Here is a 27703-nt window from a genome sequence, read left to right as displayed (position 1 = left end):
CTTTGATTAACCAGCTTGATTAAATCAAAGCTGAAGTTACCATGCTTACCCTTGGCCCCTGGGTATTGAGATTTATTCTGCTACTTCTTTAGCAGTCATACCTATACCTGAACCTATTGTAGCCAGGAATATCCCTGTCTCTGTCAAAAACACCTTCCACTTCAACTGTAGTGGGAGTGGCCCAACCTATCAAGGGACTGGGTGCCAACACAAACAGTGTAAAATAATGTTCGAGGCATGTGGGCTGCTGAATTCTATGTCAGGACCGGAGGCTTCGGAATATGCTTTTCTTCCTTCGCTTTATTACATATACAAAAAACACAGCAGCCTTAGAAAAGCTCCAATCCATGTTTAAACTGCAGAAAAACTTGAAAACAAACAACTTTTTAAAGATTGTAAGTCCAGAACGAACTACAGCCCCCATGAGCCTTCCAACATCAGTCCTTCTACTATGTCCACTCCAGGTATGATAGCCAGTCCTTCCTCAACCTTCCTCTTCTTTCTTCGGGACCGAAGTTTTCCAACTTTTTAAGGCTAAAACCTTGTACATTCGACGGTATTGTTTCCGCTCGGTATCCCTCGACTCGACAACACTTCCACTTCTATCCGGTCGTCGATGCGGGCTGTTAGGCCTTTTCGACGCCACGTGGGCCTCCTGCTAATGGAAAGGACCCCGTTTAAAAAATGCCCAGAGTGTGGATCCAAATTTCCACACAGTGACAAGCATAGAGTATGCAACAGGTGCCTATCTCCGGAGCACAACGAAGAACACTGTCCAGCTTGTGCTCTGTTCCGGTCAAAAAAACTATCCAGAACCGAAGAGCTGCTCGACAAGAGATGCAGTGGCTGGAACCAGTACCGGAAAACATTTTCGACGACGAACATGAACTCCCAGAGGCGGAAGGCTCCGAAGATCTGGAAATAGTCACCGTAGAGGACCAATCGGACTCCGATGACCAGATCACACCGGGGCAAACCCTGAGTACCAACGCCCCTACCCCGCCTCCACCTCCACACAAGGCTCCGGTCAAAGCATTGCCTAAAAGCCTTAGCCACGACCGAAACACCGCTTCAGAAGCCCCGCCTTCCGGCTCGGCTCCCAAGACCACACCCAAGCCTTCCGGTACCCCGGGAACGAGCAAAACTGTTACCAAAGTGGCCTCCGCTTCGGGCAAAGACGCTCAACCCAAGAAAGTCGTCGACCATAAAAAGGCCGTCGACCCAAAAACGCCAGTCGACACCAAGAAGGTCGTCGATCCGTAGAAGGCCGTCGACCCTAAGAAGGTCGCAGATCAGAAAAAGACCGTCGATCCCAAGAAGGTGGTCGATCCGGAAAAGGGTGCCGACCCCAAGAAGGTCGTCAATCCAAAGACTGCCGTCGAGCCGAAGAAGGCCATCGAGCCGAAGAAGGCCATCGAGCCGAAGAAGGCCGTCGAGCCGAAAAAGCCCGTCGATCAGAAAAAGGCCACCGAGCCGAAGAAGGTCGTCGAGCCGAAGAAGGTCGTCGAGCCGAAGAAGGTCGTCGAGCCGAAGAAGGTCGTCGAGCCGAAGAAGGTCGTCGAGCCGAAGAAGGTCGTCGAGCCGAAGAAGGTCGTCGAGCCGAAGAAGGCCGTCGAGCCGAAGAAGGCCGTCGAGCCGAAGAAGGCCGTCGAGCCGAAGAAGGCCGTCGAGCCGAAGAAGGCCGTCGAGCCGAAAAAAGCATTCGAGCCGAAAAAAGCAGTTGAGCCAAAGAAGGCTGCCCATCATACAAAAGACGTCCAGCCTAAAGAGACACTCGACCCGAAAACAAAGAATAAAGACAAGTAGGCGACCGACCCAAAATCCTCGGCGCCGAAGCCACGGACAGTAGAGGAAGAGCTTTCTCATCCAGATCCAGTGTACCCAGAACAACAAAGACTGTATATAGACCCTGATACAGGACATATAACAGTCTACAATAAAAACAAAAGAATACTGGACACTGAAGCCCCTTCTCCTGTTCCTCCTAAGAAAAAGGACTTTGGCACATCCCCTTCAAGACCTTTCACACCTCCTCCTTTCACTCCTAACATGCCTTATGTTCCATATTCTCCTCCACCTAGAGATTATGATGAGGAAGAAGACATCGGTGAAGATCCTCAGGATGATTTTATAGAACATGACGATCAAGGAAACCCAGATGACACATTGAGTGACCGTAATGATCCTGATGACACAGATTATACACAACCCATACCCGATCCCTCTCCATACCCCACTGTCGCTTTTAACCAACTAGTGGACAGAGCAGCTCAGTATCATGGCTTACACATGCACACTGACCCTATAGAGGAGGACTTTCTATTTAACACCTTCCCAACATCAGAGAAGAGTGTACGTGTACTACCTATGCTAAAAGGAGTACTAAAGCACGCACCAGACATCTTTAAAGACCCAGCCGGACCGCGTGTCCTCAATCCAAAAATTTAGAAAAAATACAAACCGGCCCCTACACACCCCTCTTACATCAGATCTCAGCTACCACTAGACTCCCTAGTTATATCTAATGCTAGGAAAAGAGCGAATTCACAAACAACAGGTGATGCCCCCCTCCTGACAAGGAGCAATTTTAGAAGCATCAGAGAAAAGAGAGGCCTCTCAGGCAGCAAACATCTGGAGGATTGCCAATACCCAAGCTCTCCTAGCGCGCTATGACAGAGCACACTATGACCAACTGGAGGGATTATTACAAAACCTACCAGAACCCTATAAAGCAAAAGCAAACGACCTAATACAGGAAGGGAAATTCATCACGAACGCATCCATAAAATGCACCCTTGATGTAGCTGATACAGCCGCTAGGTCTGTCAACACTAGTGTATTGCTACGCCGGCATGCCTGGCTCCACATTTCAGGATTTAAAAATGAAGTGCAATTTACCATACTCAATCAACCTATTAATCAGGATTTCTTATTTGGCCCTGCGGTTGATACCATCTTAGAAAAGATGAAAAAAGATACTGACACCGCTAAGTCCCTGGGTGCACTTCAATTTCAACAATCTAGGAGCTCTTTTCGTCGCTCCTCCTTTCGAGGCTCAGGCAGAGGCAACACATCCCAAACTTCTTCATCTTTCAAAAGCACTACACAAGGCACCTTTAATAGAGGCTCCAATAGAGGAGGTTATAGAGGGAACAATAACAAAGGCAGAGGATGTGGTAATAATAACCCCCGAGCGTCCACCGCCACCAAACAGTGACTTTTTCACACTCCCTCCAGACCACTTAACACCAGTCGGAGGCAGAATAACACAATTCCTACCAGTCTGGAACGCTATCACTACAGACAGATGGGTGAGGCAAATTATCCAGTATGGTTACTGCATGGAACTCACTTCTACTCCACCCGACATACTACCCAAACACCGTCCAATGTCCAAAGAACACATCACGCTGTTACAAGAGGAGGTGCTATCTATGCTAGAAAAAGGTGCCATAGAGCTAGTCCCATTACAACATCAAGGGACAGGGGTATACTCTCTATACTTCCTCATTCCCAAAAAAGACGGCTCACTCAGACCAATATTAGACCTCAGGCCTTTGAACCAATACATACTCTCAGATCATTTCCATATGATCACTCTACAACAGGTACTCCCACTACTCCAGCAAGGCGACTTCCTCGCCACATTAGACCTCAAGGAGGCATACTTTCACATTCCCATACATCCAGCTCAAGGAGATACCTCAGGTTCACAATAGAGGGTCAGCACTATCAATTTAAAGTTCTCCCCTTCGGGGTAACTACAGCACCAAGGGTTTTTACAAAATGCCTAGCAGTAGTAGCAGCACACTTCAGAAGGCAACACATCCATGTGTTCCCCTACCTCGACGATTGGCTCATAAAAGCCAATTCGTACGTACAGTGTGCCAGCCATACCTCACAGACAATCCAGCTACTGCACAGTTTAGGATTTTCAATAAATTACCCAAAATCTCATCTGCAACCCTCCCACCTACAGCAATACCTGGGAGCAACAATAGACCTCCGTAGCAAAAGCATATCCAAATCCAACCAGGATAGCCACAACACTCCCTACCAGCTCGAGTGTTCATGCAGCTTATAGGCATGATGGCCTCCTGCATATTCATCGTCCCTCATACTCTGCTTCAAATGCGCCCCTTACAGGAATGCCTAGCACGCCAGTGGAACCAAGCTCAAGGACAACTAAAAGACCTAGTGTTGGTAGACAGTCGCACTTACCGCTCTCTGTAATGGTGGAACCCGCAAAACCTTTCCAAGGGGTGACTTTTCCAAGAGCCGGTTCCACAGGTAGTACTAACAGCGGACGCATCACTGACAGGTTGGGGAACCCATCTCCTTCACTATACAGTCCAACCTTAGAATGGCTGCCAAACTAGTTCTTCCCAAAACACATGTTGTAAATGCCAAAAGGCGCGGAGTTACTCCTCCGGGAGTCGAAGCCAGCGCGGTACAAACCTGCAAATAAAAATACATAAATAAGGTCTCTGGACAGTCAAACATAAGTCACTACATATAAACCACTTAGAGTTACTAGCAGTATTCCTAGCAATGAGAGCCTTTCAGAAATACTTCGCAACAAGGCTGTGTTAATCCGGACGGACAACATGACAGCCATGTGTTACATCCAAAAGCAGGGGCGGACACACTCTCTGCAACTGTCTCACCTAGCACAGAGCATATGGAAGTGGGCAATTCCACAAAACCTTTATCTCCTGGCAGAACACCTCCCAGGGATAGACAACCAGATAGCAGACCTACTAAGCCGACACAGTCAGCGAGTACACAAATTGGAGATTCATCCTCAAGTTCTCCAACCATTCTTCCAAAAGTGGGGACATCCACACATAGATCTGTTTGCCACAAACGAAAACTTAAAATGCCCTTCCTTCGCCACCAGGTTCCCACACCCGTTGTCACATGGCAATGTGATATGGATGAATTGGTCAGACAGATTTGCGTACGCTTTTCCACCAACCCCAATGTTTCCATTAGTGGCACGCAAACTAAGGCAACAGTCACTCACAATGATCATGGTTGCTCCCACATGGGCAAGACAGCCATGATACACAACGCTCCTAGAACTCTGTGGTTCCTCGCCAAAGACTGCGCCTCTTGCCACAGCTGCTAACACAGAACCATGGAGAAATCAGGCACCCAGATCCCAATCAGATGAACCAAGCAATCTGGCTCCTGAAGTCTTAGAGTTCGGATATCTTAACTTGCCTCCAGACTGTATAAACATTATCAAGGAAGCAAGGCGTCCCACTACCAGAGCATGCTACGCAGCTAAATTGAAAAGATTTGTTATTTATTGTAATAATAACCAAAACAATCCATTGGATGCCTCCATCCAAAATTTAATATATTACCTGCTACATCTTCAAAGATGTAATCTAGCATGCTCATCCATAAGGCTACACCTTGCTGCTATAGCAGCATATCTTCAAAACCGACAACATGTGTCCCTATTCAGAATCCCACCTATCAAAGCTTTTATGGAAGGACTTAAAAGAATGATCCCTCCAAATCATCCACCTTCTCCAGTCTGGAACTTAAACATAGTACTTACCAGACTCATGGGGGACCCCCCTTCAAACCACTTCATTCATGTGAACTACAATTATTAACATGGAAGGTGGCATTTTTAATTGCTATTACCTCCCTCAGGCGAGTGAGTGAGCTACAGGCACTAACCATTCAGGAACCTTTCATGCAAATACACCACAATAAAGTAGTACTTCGTACCAACCCGAAATTTATGCCAAAAGTTATATCCACTTTCCACATCAATCAGTCCATAGAATTGCCAGTTTTCTTTCAAACCCCACAATCCGTGGCTGAAAGAGCTCTTCACACACTAGACGTTAAAAGAGCTGACAGAACAAAATCATTCAGAAAAACATAGCAACTATTTGTCGCTTTCTCACCACAACTTAAGGGTAATCCCATTTCCAAAGCCGGAACAGCCAGATGGATAGTTAAATGTATTCAAATATGCTTTGAAAAGGCAAAGCGCACTTTAACAGTTCCCCCAAAAGCACACTCAACGCGTAAAATCGGGGCATCCATGGCTTTCCTAGGAAATATTCCCTTAGAAGACATGTAGGGCAGCTACATGGTCTACCATACACGCTTTCACCAAACACTACTGTGCTGACGTGCAAGCTAAGCAACAAGCTGCTGTGGGCCAGGCTGTCCTTAAAACTCTTTTTCAAACCACTGCAGCTGATACAGGCGACCACCGCCAGAATTCAGCAGCCCCCATGCCTCGAACGGCAAATGCTACTTACCAGTATGCATCTGTTCTTGGCATTTAGGGCTGCTGACATTCATATACGCACCCTCCTCCCAGGTGCCTGTCACAGCTGCATGGTTATCTTCCTTACATACATTTACATGGTCATCTCTTACTTTCCTATACTCCATGTTTGCCACAATGGCGAAAAACAATCTGAAGATGGAGAAGATGCCCATGCACACTGTAGTCCAGGGGAGGAGTCACCTATCTCGTGATACTTCGAAGACTCTTCCGAGGTAACAAGGTGCAAACATCCGGACCCAACACTAGGCGGTGATCTATGCTAAGATATGAATGTCAGCAGCCCTACATGCCAAGAACAGATGCATACTGGTAAGTAGCATTTGCCTTTTCCCTTGGACTTGTTATCACAAAAGATCATTCAGGCTTACACACTACTTCAGCCACACTGTGTCAGACGTAGGAATCTCCTCTGATTATACAAACAAACCCATTGCAAATGTGAATCCCAAATTGTCAAGACAATATCAAAAAATGTATTGCATAATAAATGAAGATTAAAAACACAGTCATAAACAATACATTTCACAAAGATCATTAATAATAAGTTAAAATCAATTACAAAAAAAGAGACACGTTCATTACGAAATCATCAAATATCATTAATCCGTTAGAATTTAAAATACCCTGTCGTGCTAATATTAGCAACTGACAATAAATTGATTCCTCGGATTTAATAGTGACAAAAGCGTCGCTCGTTTTTGCACCACCTTTTTCAAGACAAATAACTTTGTTGTCCCTCTTTTTTAGGTTTCGCCCTGGCCGTAGCACTGCGAAGCAGTGCTCCGCCCTTGCGAAATCTTATGATCCTACAGTATGGGGCTTTGTCCCGCCTCTGTCTTCCATTGGCCAGCTCCATTAATGGAGGCTAGCCATTGGAAGACATCGAGTCAATCACTTTTTCCCGGTCAGAACGCAAATCGTGGGCGTTTCTGACTCTTTTTGTAAGTCCCGCCCCTTGTTGCCGTGTGTCCCGGGCCGCGCTGTGATTGGCTGCCGGCCCGGGACACCCCGTGACGTCATTCCCCGGGCCGCGCAGTGATTGGCTGCCGGCCCGGGACACCTCCGTGACGTCATTCCCCGGGCTGCGCTGTGATTGGCTGCCGGCCCGGGACCTGACTTGTTCAAGATTTCTTTCCAAGTATCGGCCTTTATGCATGCTTTGAATACATCGGCGCTTTCATTAAGAGCCTGCTCTTTATTAATAGGGCAGGGAAGGTTCTAGGCGTAAGAACAGACATTTTCCCCATGGTTTGGCCTAATTCGGGCGCCTTTCAGGTCATTATTTCGAAGACCAACGCCTTTAAAAGAGGATGGTTTCCTTTCCTCCGCTTGGCTTTCTTCCAGGTCTCCATCCATATCTCGTGTGACCTTCTCTTCTGCCTTCTTATGTTAATTGTTCTACACCGTGCTGCCTGCTGGTATTTAAGTGGACCCAAAGCATGCATTGCAGCGGGATAAAGTCTCCTAGTTTTAAGTGTTTTTCAACAATATAGATTATTTCCTTTCTCGTCTTAAAATATACATCATTTATTGCAAGTAATTCAGCTTGAACCTATTAGGATCGCCTTCCTGTTCATGCTTTTTGTAGTATCAGATTTGGACCATGTTTTTATTGGGACTTTTTATTGTGCACTAGCTGCTGCTTCGAATCTAGTTTATATTTCGGTTTATTTATAAAGAGATCAATCACTTCGCGGAGCATGATCACGTTATAAGCCCTGCCTTTAAGGAGTCAGCCTAAGGTATAGATGCAGAGTTTGCAGGACATCTACCGGAAAGATTTAGGAGTGTGTGGATGTCAGTGGCACTCTAAATGCATCGGACAGCTACCACTTTTTGATCGATGTCTTGCTCCACCAAACTTTAAATACGGCCCATGTTTTAAAATCTCCATCTTCCCTGATGTTACCAGTATAAATTAATCCGCCGAGAAAGTGGTGGTTCCCAATACAGTGATGCCTAACTTCTTTGTTATATATTCTGAAGCCGGGGTATTCTGTAAACATGGGTGCAAAAACAGAGTTGAAACATATGGTTTGTATTAAAAGGGCACTGGGAGGGAAGTTAAGCACCCGTAGCCTGAATTACAAAAATGCACTCCCATGTCCAGTGTCGCCTACCATATTACATTGTCGCCTAGTTGGCTTTTTACCTCAGGAGCATTTTGAGGTAAACAGACATCCTCGGACTCTCGCATTTTGGGGAGATTAAGTGGCCTGAGTGAATGTTTTATTTGCCATTAGACTGATCCTCTTATATATGGCATGCATTTCTCCAACATTGTTTGTTTCTCCTATTTACTACACTGGCACATACTCATGCTTGCCAACTCACCCACACAATGTGTGTAATTATTGCATAACTTTTAATTACGTGTACTATTTAGTCCCCTGTTCATTGTAGTTCCGTCTGATGACTGGAAGACTTTTCTGACCGTGGGTATACAGATTTACTCCAATATTCAACCATATACGCATCTGGCACTCTAATTGGTGTATGTTTCTTCATGCCCAACTGATAAGAAAAAGTGTATTTGTACTCGTAAGCATTATGTTTTTTTTTCTTCTCACCTGGAGTTTTTTTTTGTAGTGTTGATAGCCCCTTCCACAACATTTATGAACGCTTTAAGCCTTAAAATGTAAGGGCTGACAAACGTGCAAAACATTTTTGATTTCCCACAAACGGTTGTCTTTGAGGTTGTTCATCAACTTTTGCTGTGTCCTCGCCCTGTGACGACCTCAAGCCCACACTTGGAGCCGATTAGTTCACGCAGGAATCTCAATATACTGGCATGAGGTATGAGTTAATCTTGTTCGGAAGGGTAAAATACCCATCATTCCCATTTCTATCAATTAGTGGGATTTTATACAGGAATAGCATTTTACTATCACAAATGTTATATTTTGCCAGTAAACAAATGTAAGTTATGCAAAAAGTTCTATGATGCCTCAAACGCAGATAATTGGACAACTGCTGCTTTGTTTTTAGTTGGGAGATTCCACTGAAGAAACTGGCCAATGCGACAGTAATCTTTCACAATCGTACCTACCTGACACAAAATTAGATAAATGGAAGTGTAAGGTCTAATACATAGAAACGCTGTCTCTGACTTGAATTTGTACTACAGTCTTTAAAAATGCAGCCCTGCACCTAGATGACAGGTATGCTGGAAAAGCATAACCAGTAACATTATTTCGGAATGATAGAACGAGTAACACTTACATAACATTGTGTCAGGATGCAGGATATTTTCTGCCACTTCTCAGTCAGACATTGAATCCCAAATACTAGATATTTAGGCTGGTAAAGTAGGGACATACACTATCTGTACAGTAAGGCTGTGTCACAAATGGAGATCCACTGGTTAAAGTATGCTGGGTTGTGGGAGATTTTAGCTAGTCAGAGAAGGGTGGAGAAAGACGAGAGCAGAGTGGGATAGAGGACTGGGGAGGAGGACGGAAAAGAGCACATGAGAACAGCCGAGCAGGACAGAGGACAGAATAGTGCCATTGAGGAGAGTTGAGGCAATGGAGAGTTAGCACAAGAGAGACCACCAGGGCATAATACGCTCCAACCAATCAGTTTACAGAGAGATTAAGCTATTGGCATTGTAAATGACAATTCCATTTATTTATCTGTTTTCAAAACCAACACATAAATAAAAAATTGTCATTTACAATTACAATAGCTCTAACTTTTACAAAGGCGAAACCGTTGCATTGTAAATGCTTGTTTCTTTTTTCAATGTTAAAAAGTCAAATACAATCTGAGTCAATACTCATCAAGCACTATCAACTGGCTGTCAGAATCCAACATCTGTGACCCTTGTAAGCCTCACATCAATCCGTGGTCCCAGTTGCCATATATTGCCTCGGGTTTCCTTGCTTCTTTAATGTCACAGAGGTGCTGCCAGCTAAAACAATGAGCTGCTCAAATATCGAGTCAGTCGGGTTACGGTAATCGCTACACTCCGCCGTCGCCTCCGTCGTGTTAGATCCCAGTTACAGAGGTCTCTCTTTCACGGATGCCCAGACTTCCAGCGTATCGTTTCCCAGATAGGAACACCATCCAAACAGCTGCTAGTGGGTCCCCTGAGAATGCACCTTACCGTTAACTCCCTAGTCTATTCCACAAACAACCCCCTCTATCTTATTCTGAATTTAATCCTTGCACCTGGAAGATCCTAGGACAGAGTGCTTTGTTCAGTTCAGGAATAAAGTGTGTTACTGGCTAGCTGGCCACTCAGATTTTTCCTTGCAGGGCTATCACAACATCTTGATGGTTCGTCGACTGGACTGGGTCGGGCCAACTGCCAAGTCTGTCAGTGGAGATTGCACAATTATAAACTTTAGATATCTGCTACTTGCTGGGCATGTCCTATTTCAGCAATGACAATCTTTGACAAAAGAAGGAAACAATGAGCCCAAGGGGTTTACCAAGGATGACCATTCAATTTCTACTGCAGTTTTACCCAGTCTTGTTGACGGTTACTGTGAAACTGATTTGCTGAAATGTGTCTGGCCTAACCTCTAAGATGAACAATGTGCACTGGCTGTCTTATGTTACTAGTTTTGATCTCATCTTGTTACAAGAGTCTTGGTGTCTAGATCATCTAACCTGGAATGGATATCCAATCTTTTTCTTGTGCCTGTCCATAGATCCCAGAGGGGCATTGCTAGTGGTGGTATGATGGTTCTTGCTTGTACACATCTAATTAAGATATTCCCAGTACCCATAAAGTATGCAGGGATACCGATTCTGTAGGTGGTATTTCCAAATCAATTCAACTTTTGTTTCCTTACTTTTTGTTACCTTGTGTGGCTTAATAACTTAAACTGTAATCTAGATGATCTGTTTTATATTGCGCATTGCCTCAGCAGAAGTTTTTTTTAAATGTTTAATTATCTTAATATCTCAATACAGGTATTTTAATGCAAAGCAGGGCTTAAATCACACCATTTTTCAGCCATTCCAGGAGGTCTGCACTCCTGGTTATTCGTATCGTTGAGGTGTCTTTCCCAGCATCTGAACCCCTGTGCAGAGATGCTCAGAAGTCCTCCCGTAAGCGCCCTTTGCGTAAACTGAATCTTTAGCAATTTCATGCCCTGCTTGTCCTAGAAACACCCAAGTTGCCTAGTGCTCCATACATGGCATGTAAACCACTTTGTGACTGGATTCTTCTAACACTGGACTCTCTCATTCCGGCCAAATGGTCTGAATGCCGCAACTCTTACTCCAGCCCTTGGCTCTCTGATAGACTGGCCACAGTGCGTAAAGCCTGTAAAAAATTGGAGCGCGATTGGAGAAGGGATTACGACCTGGCGGCTAAGAGATGCTATCAAGCCGCCATTAAAAACTACGATCGGGCTATACAATCTGAACGGGCTACCTACTCTGGTAATGAAATTAAGTCAAGCAACAATCCAGCCATGTGTATTTTTAAAATACTCAATGATCTTAAACTAAGGAAAACCCCTACGTCTTCTGCGATCACGTCTAAGCAGCATTGTCAGGACCTTGCTACTTTTTTTGTCAAGAAAGTGGAAACTATATATAAGTCCTTCCCTTTAGTTTCTGCTTGTCTCAGCCCCATACATACCCCCCTACTACCCATATTCTCACAGCCTTTCCTTCGGTCTCACAGGATGAGCTTTGTCTGCTATACAACAAAGTTAAGTCTGGCTCTCCTGCAGACCCTCTTAAGCTAGACCAGTTCATGGACTCTCTGCCTGTGCTCTTGGCACCTTTGTGCCAGGTGATTAATACTTCTCTCTCCACTGCAGTGACAGTTGGCGGTCATCCACTCCACGACTGCCGCCAGACCGCTTCTGAATTTAGGAGCATCCCGTGTAGAGTCAACGGAGAGAACCACCACCAACTGCGTATCATCAGCGTAAGAGACAATAGTGATTCCCCAGTCCCTGGCTACCACAGCCAATGGTTGTACATACAGATTGAATAGTACAGGACTCAGTGCCGAGCCCAGTGGCACATCCTGTCTGATAGACTGGACACGTGAAAGAAAAGGCGGGCGGTCACCTGGAATGTTCTCTCAGAAAGGAAAGATCTACATAGTGAAAATCTGAATGTTATTCATTCCTCTTAAGGGTGTGTGAAGTTTATTCTACACTTGTATGAGGACAATGATTTCTTGTGTTAGTTTATGTATGTAACCTCACCAGTTTTTTTCTTTTATGCCAAGTTTTCTTTGTTACAAGTTTGAAAAATGCTTAGTTTCCATTTGGTTAAGTAAATGTAGGTGATTGTGTGTGTTTTTCTATTTGCGTGTGGCTTGGATTATCATAATTTTCTTGTGTTAATGTAATTCTTTCCCTCCTATTAGATTTGTACGTCGATTGCTGTATTTTTACAAGCCCAGCAGTAAACTGTACGGGAGCCTTGAGTTGGATTACTCCATGTCTAAGCAGCTTACTGTCGTAGGATGCCAGTTTGCGGAGTTTCTTTTAGAGTCAGAGGAGGTAGGACACTTTCAGCCTTGAATATTATATGACCAGATTAATGATTTTGTTCTCCTAAAAGACGATCCACTTATTATATTTTAATATTTTCAACTTGTAAAAGCACTGCAGTTAGCTTGTGATATTGCCTTTCATGTTTAAGAATAAGGAATATCGTAAAGAGGCTTATGGAAAAAGCAGGAACATTCTTTTAATCCAAGCACATTATAATGTAGCCTCGCTGCAGGTTAAATAGTTGAATTTTATGCATGATGTTGCAAATTGATCCAGTACACTGCACATTCTGATTAAATCATGTTTCTTGGTTCTGCATGCGTTCTCATCCATGTTATTAAACAAGCATTTGCAATGCAATCAGTCTCACCTTTGGGACCTTCTATGTATTTACTTATGCAGCACAATAGCCTGGGTGCTGAAACATCTATTGTTCTTTAACATGGAAGGAAAGTAAGCACCAAACTGTGTGACACGCCAAGTATGGGAACACATGGAGGGAAATATTGCCTTTCAGCGCAAAATGGTATAGTCCAAAAGCTCTGTTTTTAATATAAAATCAGGGCCTCTGATGGTCATATCACTGAGAATACAAGATTTGAAAAAAATATTATGGTCTATACCAGCTGCTTGTGGAAGACAATATCTATGAACTGGAATCTAGAGAATGCTTAAGTGATTCTGGTATTTTACTGACCTCTGCTGATCGTTTTCTATAAAGAAAGTTAAATAGAGACAGTTGTCACAAAAATTAAAAAAGAAAGTCTCTCAGCAGAAAGCAATTCTGGTATTTTACTGACCTCTGCTAGTTTTTTTTCTATCAAGACAGTTAAATAGAGGCAGCTGAACAGAAAAAAAGAAGTCCGTAAGAGGAAGTAGACGAGTCCTAGGGCTGATCTCCAGAGCCCACAAAGCATATAATAAATATATACTAAAGTATATGCAAGAGGCCTCAAATGCGCAACCTAAAAACACTTGATTTTCGAGACTACTTAGCATTCCATGGAAATAATCCACATAGTTTAGATTCATGCACTACAAGGGCATAATAGGTAAAACTGTCTTGGGACAATCTGATGTTTTAAAACCTTTATTTTACTGATTACGAAAGAGTTTGCAGGTGTAATCCTTGTTGCCCTCCTCTGCGTTTTTGTGCTAGATTGTTATATGAAAAAGTCCGGTACTTACATGACTTTTGAAATGAAATCACAGATATTGTTTCTCAGTGATGCTTTTATTTTTCCTAGATATACACCTATCCACTATCAATTTCGAATGGGTTAGGGAAAATGGTCAACATTCTTAATGTAGCTAAAATTATATATACTTTACAGATAATGATCTACTATTCTTGAATAATTACATTTTTTGCTTTTTGTGTTAAGGATGGACAAGCATACCTTGAAGAGCTAGTCAAAGATATTGTGCAGTGGCTCAACTCCTCTTCTGGCCTTAAATCTGAGCGCAGCCTTCAGAACAATGGATTATTAAACACACTCAGTCAGCACTACTTCCTATTTGTTGGTACACTCTCATGTCACCCCCATGGAGTAAAAATGCTTGAAAAGTGCAATGTATTTCAATGGTAGGTATATATTTCACAAAATCAATTAGATTGAGTCAAACATAAATGGAAGATTTTTTGTGTTGCTGTCTGACTATCTTGTAACTAATATTAATTTTCTGTTACCACCATTTTTCTTGAAAGTCTTCTTAATCTTTGTTCATTGAAAAACCAAGACCACTTGCTAAAGCTGACGGTTTCTAGTTTGGACTACAGTCGAGATGGATTAGCCAGAGTCATACTTTCAAAAGTCCTGACTGCGTCTACTGATGTAAGTACTACATTAAAAAAGTTATACAAATGCTGCAATAGCAGTTCATTAATTATTTATGTATAAATCAGGATGTGTTTAATTGGTTTTCCACTTGTAACTATACACCACTTGAATTATGATTTTTGTCATTGTACTGGCCAGTTGTATGTTATTCTGACTTTAGGTTCTGAATTTCAACTGTTGAGTCTAAAAAATATTGCGTTTGATGCATGTGTGCTGTAGATACACACGCTTTCCATACTTTTGCCATCCAGTGTTGGGTCCGGATGTTTTCAAGTTGTTTTTCTTCGAAGAAGTATTTTCCAGTCACGAGGTAAGGGGACTTCTCCTTTCGGTGATAGTGCTCATGGGCATCGACTCCTTTGTTAGATTGTTTTCTTTCCGCCATCTGGTTCGGACATGGTTTGTGGCGCTCCGGTTTGAAACCGTTCTTCGGGATCCCCTCAGTGCACAGCCCACTGTACCCCAGTCAGTATTGTTGCGTACGTGCTTCACCATTCTCTGCGTGTCAAAAAACATAGGAAAACTCTGTCTTCGGTCAAGAAGTCATTGTTGGGGCATTTGCACCGGTCGACTTTTTTATCCAGTCTTCTGCCGATGGAACGGACTCCGTTTCAATTCTGTCCTTGGTGCTACTCCAAGTATCCCCACACCAACCTGCATAAAGTCTGCAACTTGTGCCTCTCACCGGAGCACAAGGAAGAATATTGAAATTCTTGTTGATCTCTCCGATCGAAGAAGAACTTGAGGGATCATTTGGCTCGACGAAGAGACATGCAGTGGCAGAACATTAAACACACCCCTGATATATTCTGAGAAGATACCGAGCAGGAAGAGATGTAGGTGTTGGCAGCAGAAGAGGAGGAGGCCTTCTCTATTCAAGAATCAGACTCGGAACTGGGGATTGAGCTAGAGTCTGAAGACGTTCCAATGGGACAGGGTGCCCTAAGTAACAAAGCCCCTTTGCCCCCTCAAACATTCTTCAATCAAAAGGCTTCTCGGCCACCACTGCATTCTGGCCATGGTCGGCATCGAGAGACTGCTTCCAACGCCCGCCCTCTGGCTCAACACCAAAACAAACACACAAGCCTTCCGGCTCAGACTGAGTCCAGTAAAACTACCTTCTGCACCGAAATCTTCGGCTCCAAAGGATTAAAAAGACCAATCCAGAGCTCGGTGCCGAAAACAAAGGATGCTCATCAAAAGCCTCCGGAACCGATCCTGGACATTATGCAGGAAAAGCTGGATTCTAAGCAGAAACAAATTTACATTAATCCAGACACTGGGTACATACTAGCTAAAAATGCACTCCGAGGGCTACTACAGGGGAGGCTACATGGGTAATATTATCTGAAAGAGACACGTTAGTGATAGATTCTTTACCTTAGAATATTCCCAGGCGTCAGACTGGATCTGGAAAGTTTTTGTCAGCAGTACCCCTGCGGTTCGGAAGGTGGCGTCGGGACACTCCGAATCGGGTAAGAAACATCATAAAAAGAAGTTAAAGAAGCTCTTTTCAGGCCTCTGCCTCCCGCCGGCGCGCCTTCGGGCCCCGTGGTCCCACCTAAGGGACCTCCCTTGCCGCCGGTTCCGCTACCGGCGCTGCAAGGTCCTCGGCCGGGGCTCCGGCCTCAGCGCCGCAGGGTCTGCCGCTGCCGGCTCCAGCCCAGCCGTTTATACCTTTTACATTGAGGAAAACAGTAGTTGGAGCCCTGGTACTGTCCCGCATTGGCTATTGTAACGCGCTGTATTTAGGAACTGGTGAAAAACAATTTACAAAACTCCAAGCAATACAAAATGCGGCAGCCAGATTATTGCTAGAGCTCCCTAAGCGTCACCCGACATCGAATGCCATCCGGCTACTCCATTGGCTCCCTGTCAGGAGAAGAGTACAATTTAAGGCCCTTTGCTTAGTCCACAAATCCCTCACTGGTAGGGGGGCGGAGGACATGGCAAATCTTTTTCCTCATTATGTGCCGTCCCGCACATTAAGATCTAGCAGTCTGGGCCTGATTTGTCTGCCCAAAACAAGGAGAGTCCGATGGGGCGGCAAGTCCTTTTCCTACCAGCCAGCGAAACTATGGAATACCCTACCCACTGTGCTACGCTCGGTTACAGACAGGACCCGATTTAGAAAAGCTTTGAAAACCTGGCTCTTTTCTATGGTATAACTGGTAGTCCCGTTCATCTTCCTCCGTCAGCGCCAAGACGCCTCGGCATAAGTGCGCTTAATAAATAATTCAGTCAGTCACTGAAGTCCTTCAGCCGGCTGCAAGCTCTATGGAGCCTCTGCTACCGTTCAATGAGGCTTTAACGGATGTGTTGTTGGGCACCTGTTGATGGGAACCTGTTCTGGGCCAGCCACGGAGGTGCTTGTGGATAAGAACGTGGCCAGGCGTAATCGCCCGGCCCCGGATGACCGTGCGTTTTTAACAGCCGACTATGGAGAGCCTGGTCATACAAGCCCCACCTCCCAAAGCGCATTCCCTACCGCCCCGCTGGATAAGGAATCTAAGAAGCTGGAACAGTTTGGCAAGACACTGGTTTCCTCTGCCAGCTTAGGGCTGAGGTCGGTGAACACTGCATGCCTCTTGGGCCGCTACTCTCCCGCTGTGTGGGACACGGTTGCGCACGCACTGCCTCAGTGTCCGGAGGAAGTTTGGACAGTGCTTTCCCAAGCTGTGGCTGAGGGGAAGGATACAGCAAAGTTCGCCATCTGGTGTGGACTGGACACCGCAGACTTTTTGGATAGGGCGATTTCCACCACAGTGGCCCTCTTTTTTTCACACCTAGTTAAGGTCCACTGGGTTTTCAGGGGACGTTCAGAGTTCCCTTATGGACATGCCTTTTGATGGTACCCTCCTGTTCGGCGATAAAGCAGATAGTGCGCTGGAGCGTTTTAAGGACTCTCTGGCTACGGCCAAGTCCTTGGGTCTCTCCGCCACGCGCCTGGCCACGTCAGCTTTTCATTCCTTTCGTGGCCACGGAAGGGGTGCCCCGACATGTTATTTCTGCTAAAAGCCTGTGCAGAATCAACCTCAGCGTGGCTGCGGACGTTGTTCCCGCGCGGCTGGACAGGGGGCCAGCGTGTGGGACAGTCCACTTCCGCTCCTACAGCATCCGCCTCAAAACCTTCCAAGACCGTCCTTTGGGGGTGCACCCCACGCTGGTGGGTGGCAGGATTCGTCATCACCTCCTCCACTGCAGTTCTGTAACCTCGGACAGGTGGGTGCTGCAAACCGTCTGTTGGGGCTACTCCCTCCCCTTCGAGTCTGCCCCCCCCCCCAGCCATGCCACCTCAGTTCCACTGCATGTCGGGGGATCACTTTGCGATTCTCCAACAGGAAGTCATGGCCCTCTTGGCCAAGGTGGCCATCGAGCGCATTCCTTGCTTGCAAGCTGCTACCACCAGACATGTTTCTGGAACCCTGGGGTTGAGAGCCTGCCGTTCTCAGGGTCCTGAAACAAAGCACATCCTGGGACGAGGTGCCAGAATGGGCTGGGTCCACAAAGGGGAAGCTTTAAAGGCTTGCCACCTTTGTAAGCTGCCCCGGCCATTTGCTGCTTCCAGCAACTGGCCCCCACCAGTTCTGACCACCACTTTTGGCGGGAGAATCGGCAGTAACACCAAGTTAGAGGGAGAGGTGTGCCCACCTTTTCCAACCCCAAACGTCAGGTAGGAAAGGCGAGGTGAAGCACAACTCTCAGTCCACGCCATCTTGAAGATGGGGGGACCCAACCAACCAGATTGAGGATTAAGCCCCCCTCCCATTGTAGGGTAGCAAATTAGGGGATATACCCACCCCAAGTAAGGTACCCATTGGTCCCGACCTGTACCTACTTGTAGCACACATAAATTGAGCATTTAAGGGCTGAAACTTGCCTCTTCAGACAAGAAGAAACAAGAAGTACCTAAGAGCCGTGCTGAAGAAGAAGAAGAGGACACCAACCGACTTGGCCCCAGCCCTACCGGCCTGTCCCGTCCTCGACCTGCTGCAGCGAAACCCGATGTGTCCTGCAGCCCCCAAGAACCCGGAGGACCTGCCCTGCCTTCCCAAACCAGATTTAGACTCCTGTGAGCACTGGATTTGCTCACCCACAGACTCTGGCTGCGGCCCTTGTAAAAGGTACCATGGGTACCACGGGTACTGTGACTAGGGAAGGCCTCAAATGGCTGCAGCACATATTGTGCCACCCTTAGAGGTCCTTTACCTTTTTTTTTTGTTGATTTTTTTAAAAGAACATTATTGAAAAAACGTGCACATCCAGGTACAAGGTATACAGGCGGGAATACCGCCTAATAGTAAGAGAAGGCACGGCTGATACATTAATCATAAAAACAATTGCATAATGATAGTCCACATCAGTGCATGAGGAGGAACAGCAATGTATGGAGCGTGAGTGACCAAGTAGGGTGTCCGAAGGGGCAGAGTATGTGTAGGAATGGCCAAAGAGAGGCAATAGTGAGCATAGTGACATCTACGAGCCAGCACCGGCGGCTGCTGCGGGTGAGGGGCCGGCGGGGAGCGCGGGAAAGGACGCTAAGGGCGAGGCGCACTGGCGGTATGAGAGAAAGCGTCCCCAGATATCATGCGGCCGACTGGTTGGCGGCGTGCGGTCCCAGAATTCAGACAGGAGTGTCTGACTACGCGCAGCATCCTCCAGCCAAACGCCAACCTTGGGCGCGGGCCGGCAACCCCCATGCATGGCGACCCTATGTCGCGCAAGAACAAGCAGTATAGCAGTGAGCCTATGAGAGGTGTCGGGACAGTGTTTCACAAAGCCTAAAAGGCAGAGCAACCGGTCAGACTGGTGTGGAAGTAATCTCAATGATGGCAGTGCACACATCATTACAAAATGTGGAAACCTTGGGACACAGCCATGCGAGATGAGAGAAGTCGGCAGCGGGAGCAGAGCAACGAAGACATCTATCACTGGAGACGAGACCTATTCTATGCAACTGGGCAGGAGAGCGGTATAATCTATGCAAATATTTAAAATGTATAAGGCGCAGACGGTAGTTAGGGGACAGTCGTTTGGTCTGCCTGCAACAGTACAGCCAGGTCTCCGGAGAGAGGTTGGTGCCCAGGTCCTCACTCCAAGCAACGTGCGTCCGGTCGGCTGAGATTGGGGAAGCCCCCAGTGAAAAGCAATCTTGGGTTGTTTAGGATCCATTTTCCCCATGATTAGGTGCAGGCCCGAGGGTGATGTTGACGACGGTGCAGCAGGGCAGGGCAGGACGGCAACGCCAAGCAGGACGGGAAAGGAGGAAAGGTGAATCTGCAGAAGGGGAGAGTGTGTGTCAGAGCGGCAAGCACGGCCCCCAACAGGGGCAGCAGATGAAGGTATTTGCACCAAGGATGATTGCAGCTGCTAAGTTCTAATGAAACGCTGAAGCTGGAGCGAAGTCGTGCGGCCAGCCGAACCCACAGGTGGAGGCAGCGTCTGAGCAAAGGCCAGTGCGAGCAGGTGAGTCAAAGAGGGGGAAGTAAAGTACCAAAATCGCCCCAGAGCCACCGAAGTACTCCTGTGGAGGTGCAAAACGAGGATGCACGTAGCAGGGGACAGGGAGGACTTCAATGCAGGTAGGCCAGCTTGGTTATTCGCAGCATGTCTGTATAAGAGGCGTAGTCCGTAGGCGGACAGAGGGGGGGTTCCCTCAGCATGCTGGGGACTGGCAGGCCACAGCAGAACCTACACCGGCGCCGTAGGCCGCAGGAAGCACTCCGGTAGTGTCATGCACGCCGGAGCGACTGGGAGACTCGAGGAGCGCGATGCCCACGTCGCGGGGCCAAAAAGGAGCAGCCTGTAGACTGCAAGCACCTCGTGCTCTGATGGGTGCTGAGATGCAGAATAGAAGGCCCAGACCCCGCGGTGCGACGTGCGTGTCCCCAAACCCACCGCGCGGCGCCCCCAGAAAAAACGGAACCCACCAGGAGACAAAGGCGGATAGCTGCAGTAGAAGGTTGTGTCAGGCGGTGGGCAGCGCGGATGGCCAAGGCGCCCACAAGGTCATCCCTCCACCGGACCCAGCGGGAGGCCGCCCCCTCAGGAGAAGGCAGGTGATGAACAAGTCCACTGGTGCCGGCAGGCGGAGAACGCATGACTGCAGACGACGGGCCCCAGGCTGGACATCAGGTGTGTTGATGGCGCTAGGAGGCTGGCCAGCCAGGCAGTAGCGACAAGTAGGCGGAATGCAGCAAAATTGTCCCCGGTCATAGCAGAGATGCAGCAAGGCGCCGGGTTGGGAGTTCAGAAAGCAGCGGGGAGCTCGCTGCAAGCGTCACGCGATCCGGTATCAACAGGCAGTTGCAGCGGGCACCAGGAACTGGAAAATGGCGCCCGCGCTGTGTATTGGCCCAGGCCTTTTCGGTGGGAAGGCAGGAAGGAAAAAGTAGAACACCCTAGAAGGTGTGCCGAACTCTGCCAACTCCACCCCTCAGGTGAATGGGGGAGGTGAGGTAAAGCCCACTCTTCAGTGCCTGCTATCTAGATGGCAGGCACTCCCCAATCAGGGTTAGGGATTGTGCCCACTCCCTTATGTGGGGTGAGCACTCCAAGGGTGTAATCACCATAAGGTCAGTAGCCTATTGGCATCTGACCTAGAGACCCCTAAAACGCCCCCTAAATACAATATTTAGGGGGCAGCCCTTAACTTAGTAGGCAGATTCTCGCAACCTACTAAGAAAGAAGACACCCAGCAGACTGTAGAGAAGAACTGACTTGGCTCCAGCCCTTCCGGCACGCCTGCAGTACTCAGACATCCTGCTCCAAAAGACACCTTGTCCTGCAGCCAACCACCTCCAGAGTCCTTGGGAGGACCGACTGCCTTAAACAAAGACTGGATCTCCTGTGAACAGCAGCTCTGTTCAAACAAATCACGAAAGAAAGACATCGAACCTGCTGACGACAAAGAAACTTGACGCCTGGAGCCACCACTGCACCTGTTGCCTACGGCCCAAGGTCAAGTGGACCAATGGTCCCAGTGAGGTCCCCCAGCACTCCAGAGTCCGAGTCCACCATGGGTTGACATCTGCATCATCACCGCCCTGCTCCGCAGGAACCTGTTTGTCTTTCTTCCCACCCTTCTACTCAAGGGCGTAATGTCTTTGCTTCTTCTAACGCTGCCTTGCGGGCGCTTAACACTTTGTGTGTATTGATCAGGGCTACTTCCAGTCTGTGGGACTCTGTCGAGTCCCTTCGTTCTCATGTCTCTCATGAGGGTGCCCATGCTGACCTACGGAGCCATGTGTTGGATGGTAGGGAGTTGGTCGCATTTACTCTTCGTGCGGCTTTGGATGTTGCTGATGCTTTAGGCTGTGCTATGGCCACTTCCGTGGCTCTACGTCGCCCTACGTCGCCATGCCTGCCTGCGTGATGCTGTCTGCCTGGTTGATCTGCCCTTTGACGGGTTCCTTCTTTTTAACACTCATGCGGACTCCGCCATTCAGCGTCTTCTTGCGGGGCTCCGTCCGCCGCCTCCTCCTCCTCCTCCTCCTCCTCAGTAGATAGTTTGTTGATCCTCCGGCTCTTAGTGGGAGGTGTTATCCCACCGCTCCTGGGTTCTGGTGTTGGGGTGAACGTTACACTTTCTGTGAGGGATACTGTCCCCTCGAGGTCCTGAGTTGACCTACCTCTTCAGTTGGCTGCTGGTTCAGCCCCTTTTGACAAAGAGTTTTCATTTTAGCTCCTTACTAAGCCTTCTTTGGTTTCTGTCGCAGGTTTTCTGATTTATTCTCTGATTTTTCCCTAAGACTGGTTACATACTTCTGGGGCCGTGTCCTACCCTACGTGGGGTATATGTAGCTATTGGATAGCCCTGCCTTACACTGGGAAGGTGTGGACTTCCCCTAGCAAGTTCCTTGCCTTCCTGGTGTTGTTGTATGCCGCTGGTGCGTTTTCTTGGGCAGCTGTGGCGTTGTGCTGTAGTGTTTTACCTTTTGTCTGCCTTTTGGCCTGGTCCTCTGTCTGGGTTCCAGAAGGGTTGACAACTTGGTTTGTCCTATTGATTTCTCCTCTTATTTTCCGGCTGGTTGGCACCCAGCTGCGCCCGCCGGGTCTTCTGGTCCATGGCCAAGGGCCTTGGAGGTAGGCCTGGCACCCCTGCTTCTGGTTTTCGGGAGCCTTCTCGGACTATGTTTTTCTCTTCCACCTGCCTTATTACTGAGGCACTGTTCTGTGTGGCCTATTGATGTGTAGCTGTGATGAGTTCGGCCACCCTTGTGGAGGTCCCTGGTACATTGGCTGCTGGTCTCCCTTTGTCTTGCCTGTACCTGGGGCTTCCGATGGAGGTCCCGGGTACATTGGCTACTGGTCTCCTTTCGTATTGCCTGTACCTGGAGCTTCCGGTGGAGGAACCCTAGTACATTGGCTGATGGCCTCCTTTCGTATTGCCCTTCCTTCTCCTGCTTGCTGAGGGCGGAGCTGCCGCTTGTTGTCGTGACACATCCCCTGTGGGACTGTGTTCTCTGCAACACTGCGGTTCTAGTCTGCTTTGAGGAGGGGGGGCTGGGCTGGGCTCTTTCCCCTGCCCCTGTGGCTTATCCCAAGTTGGGAAGGACTGGGTTATTTCCCTATCCCGGCGATTGTCCCTTGTTTGGGTCTTGGGTACGCCTGAGCTGGGGAGGTCCACTCGCAGCCTCTCCTTCCCCTTGGATATGGCTAGGGTATCTATTCTATGTTAAGGAATCTGCAGCTAGTAGTCTCTATCAGATGTACGAGTTACTTACCTTTGGTAACAATGTATCTGGTAGAGACAATTCTAGCCGCAGATTCCTTCACGATCCGCCCTTCCTCCCCATTCTGCGAGGGCCCTCTGGGTCTTCTACGCTTGCCTGCCTCCAGGTGGTTGCCTTTTGCGAGTGTCTTTCTTATTCCCTCCTTCAGGGGATAATTGCCTTGTTGTTGTTGTTCCCTTCTTGTCTTTATAGGGACTTCTGCGCCCCTGCACCCTGACCTCCAGTGTGGGGTTCGCTCGTGCTTCTTCGTCTTCCCTTTGTTGCTTGCACTTCTGTCTTTGGCAGCCCCTTGAGTTCAGGTGCCTTGGCTGGCCTTGACTTTGGCGTTCGGGAGTCTTTCACCCTGCTGGTGTTGTCTGACCTTTGTGTCCCTTTCTGTTCCGGGCGGTGGTTGCAGACTTCTTGGTCTGCTGTGTATTTTTCACATGCTTCTGACCCTTGGAGGCTGTTGTATTTGTTTGCAGGATTGCTTTCCAGTAGCGGTGCCCTGTTCTTTCATTCCAGATCTTGGGGCCTCAGTGCCTGGCTCTAATTCTGGATGGTTATGTTCCTCCATTTTCAAGTAGACCTGAAGCACACCCTGCTTTGTCTAAAAGTTTCTGTTGATCATATTTTATCCAAGTTTGGTGTGCATGCACTCTTTTAGCACTCCGTTCCTTTAGCGCAATATGAAAACATCGCAAGAGAGTGACACGCAACTTTGCCTGTCACAGAAGAGTTGCGCAGCCTGATACACTTTTGTGAGCGAAGTACCCACGTACTCAATAGTATTCTCAAAGTTCATCCATTTTATTCTCAATGTTTTATCCATGTTTGTCCGTCATGTCAAAGAAACATGTGTATCCTCGCTAACGTCACGGACGCGGACGACGTCAGGGTGGAGTCACGTGGTGCCGTCCCCCCGGCGTGCAGGGATGCTGTGGCAAAAAAGTTTCTGGATCCAGTCTCACGCCTGGGTATAATTCTATGTTAAGGAATCTGCGGTTAGAATCGTCTCTACCAGATACATAATTACCGAAGGTAAGTAACTTGTACGTTACGTCTGGCTGCCGTAGTCACCTGCTTACAGAATAGACAGCATACTTCATTGGGAAAGCAGGCCAAGGCAAAGGACATAGTCCACAATGTCCTGTTTAGGAGGTTTTAGAGGTTGCTCCCATCCCTCCTTAACCAAACACAATAGACCCCTAACTGGATATCCAAACAGAAGTTCAAATGGGCTGTAGCCCACCCCCTTCTAAGGAACCTGTCTGCAGGCAAGGCAAAGAGAAAGCAGGGCAGTAAAACATCCCGTTTTCGCTTGAGATTTTCTGGTAGTCCCATGATCATACCCTGGAGGCTCTTGTTGAACCTTTCAACAAACCCATTGCACTGTGGATGGGAGGGTGTGGTAAACTTGTAGTTGACATCACACTTTTTCCACATGGCTGTTATTTAGCTAGACATGAAGTTTGTACCTCTGTCTGACAAGAAACCCCACTCTGGAAAAAAACTCCCAGAATGGCCCTAGCCACAACAGGAGCTGTAGTGGTCCTAAGTGGGATAGCTTCTGGATACCAAGTGGCATGGTCCACCACCACTAGGGTGTCACTGTGTCCAGATGCTGTTGGAGGGATTAAGGGACCAACAATGTATATTCCTATCCTCTAAAAGGGAACCCCAATCAGTGGAAGTGGAATTAAGGGTCTTTGTAGTACCACCTGACTATTGAGCATTCCATGGTACAGGCGCCGTTTATCTGAGAAGGAGGATTCAACACGATCAGTCCCAACGGGTCCTGAGGTCCTTAGGGCAGTCCCTCATGCTCATCCCCAAGTGTGCCTGCTCTTGGGCGGGGGAAGCTCCTTTCAGGTTTTAGCAATGCGCCTGTGGAACGATCTGCCTTTGCATCTCAGACAGGCCCATGACTTGTTGCTTTTTAGGAGACAACTAAAAACCTGGTTGTTTCAGCAATAGCACTCTGGTAGGTTAGGTGGAGCTCATCCTGTTTCGGTTTTTGGTGGTTTAGCACCAGGACACTCTATGTGAGTAGTCTTACGCTTTATAAGTACCTATTTTAATGTCATTTCATTACCACTGGCTTGGCAAGCGACACAGGAGCGTCAAACCCCTTTGTATATTCAGACATGTAGGACCTGTGAAAGTGAGGGACCAGCCTGTCCCAAGTCTTGCTTTACGCAAGATGTCCTGCAAGGGAAATGTCATGTGCCAGGTAGAGAGGAAAACCCCTGTATATCTGAGGTATTACCAACTGGTGGTACCAGGCTTGGGGTCTCTACACTAAGAAACAGAACCCATCTTCCCAATAGATCCTATTGGACCCACTGACCTTCCCTTCCTCCTCATCAGCAGCTTGCTGTCTGAGCTGTTAAAGAGAGGGGCAGGATTTCTGCTCCAGACTCAAGTCTGCCCTGGATGGGCCCCCTGTCCCCAAGAACTCTGCCTTGTCAGGCCCAAGTTCCTCTGAGATAGTTCCTTCACAGTTACTGAGATCCTCTCCTTCAGAAGACTGATCCTCACTGGGAGTTTGGGAGGAGGATACATCTTTACCCTTCCTGCTCCTTCTCGTAGGAGCCAGCTGGTCCATTTTTCCAGATCCATAGCTCCGTCCGTGCCTAACTGTTTGGCCTGAGCCCTAGTAACAGCAAATTCACCGGCAAAGATTCCCATCTTCTCTGCATGTGTCCTGAACCCAACTTCAGACCAGGCTGAAGTTTCTAAGTTATTGCCTTGCAGACAGTCCACCGGGAGGTCTGGGGAAACCACAACTCCTTTAGTTACCCTTCCCCAGCTGAGATTTACAACTACAAAGGAATATTCAGTCCTGACATTGATTACATTGGTCACTCTGTAAAGTTCACTAACTATGATCTGATCAAGTGACACAAGTTTCGCTGTCACTATATTGACATTGGCCCTTTGTCCCTGTATGCCACTGTTTCCTGACCATTAATCAGAGGGTGCAGCCTGTACTTGCCCAGGTTAGTGAGACTTAAAAGTAAAATGGCAAGTTCCATACCACTGTCACGGACAAAGACAGCCTGAGTAGGTGTTCTGACTAGGCCAGAACCCACTTCAGAAACCAAGATTAACCCTCCTAATCCATTGGGGGCACTACTACTACCTGTACTGATGCTAGGGGTGCTCGTTGTCTTGGGGACAGTAGTAGTAGTCTATTTGGTATTCGCTTTAGAGCAATTGGCATCCCTTGCTCTGTGGACTTTTTCCTTATACAGGTAATGTAGGAAGATAGGATCTGACTGCATGGTTACCCCCACTTTTTCTTAACACATAAAGACGTAAAGATCATAAAATCACAGTTTGTTAGATAAGATACAAGGTGTAGCAAAGTGCAATGCTTTGTAAAAACTGCCCTCACCCACAACGAATTGTGCACGCTTCATCATTGGGCTGCTGCGACACCTCTGCGCAGACCAGCGCTAGAGGTGGAGCAATAGGGTGAGGAAGACAATACAAACACAGAGAAAAGGAAAAGATTCAAGAAAATAATAATGAGTGCAGATTTAAAGTTTAAAACTAACCAAGGGATATCCTCAGACATTTTTTATTCCTGGACTCCCTCAATCAGGGTTAAAAAGGTATCTTCCTACCCAAGGATGGTGTTGAGGTAAGTGTATTTAAGCACCAATCAAATGGAGGGGTGATTGGTGCTTAAATACACTTACCTTACCTTACCTCACCACCATCCTCAGGTAGGGAGATACCTTTTTAACCCTAATTGAGGGAATCTAGGAATAAAACTTTTGTTATATTATGAGGTCTAACCTGAGGAGGTCGAAGTAAGGGCATATCCTCCTCCCCCTTTAATTTTGTGTTTAGCCTACCCTCACTTTTTGCCGGTTTTCGACTGGTCTGACCGGGATCCTGCTAATAAAGTCCCCAGTCCATCTGCTTTCTCCCTAAAATTGATATGCATGTACCTTGGTACACTCCAGATTGGATACTTGGGTACCCTTATAAGTCCCTAGTATATGATACCCACGTACCCAGGGCATTGGTACCTCAGTGGCCTCCCATGGGCTGAAGCATGTATTATGCCACCCATGAGAGGCCATGCAAAATGGAACTACAGGTCTGCTACTGCAACCTGTGTAAGCTGGTGCTTCCACCACTTACTTTAGATATAGGTTCACTATATCTATAGGTCACTGCACCTAAATCTTATAAGTCAGCCCTATTGCAGGCCTTATAAATCCTGAAGGCAGAGTGCTGGGTTTTAAAGAGAGGGTACCCTTGCATGAGCAGAGCGCCTCTGCAGCCTACGGAGACCATTCTCCCGGGTTGTCTGTGACTCAGCCAGACATACAG

General features: G+C 47.4%; 1 protein-coding gene across 3 annotated transcripts in view; it reads left to right on the top strand.

The window, feature by feature from the left end:
* Positions 1-27703, top strand: part of RICTOR (RPTOR independent companion of MTOR complex 2) — a 1600666-nt gene that overhangs the window by 534123 nt on the left and 1038840 nt on the right. For all 3 annotated transcript variants that reach the window (XM_078674985.1, XM_078674984.1, XM_078674983.1), the window contains exons 20-22: positions 12669-12804; positions 14184-14383; positions 14507-14633. In XM_078674985.1, the coding sequence (XP_078531111.1) occupies positions 12669-12804; positions 14184-14383; positions 14507-14633 (463 nt within the window). The remainder of the gene's footprint in view (positions 1-12668; positions 12805-14183; positions 14384-14506; positions 14634-27703) is intronic.

Source organism: Lissotriton helveticus, chromosome 2_1 (genome assembly GCF_964261635.1).
Source record: "Lissotriton helveticus chromosome 2_1, aLisHel1.1, whole genome shotgun sequence".
Taxonomy (NCBI): Eukaryota; Metazoa; Chordata; class Amphibia; order Caudata; family Salamandridae; genus Lissotriton; species Lissotriton helveticus.
Note: the sequence above shows the minus strand (reverse complement) of the source record. Positions and strands in the feature narration are given on the sequence as shown.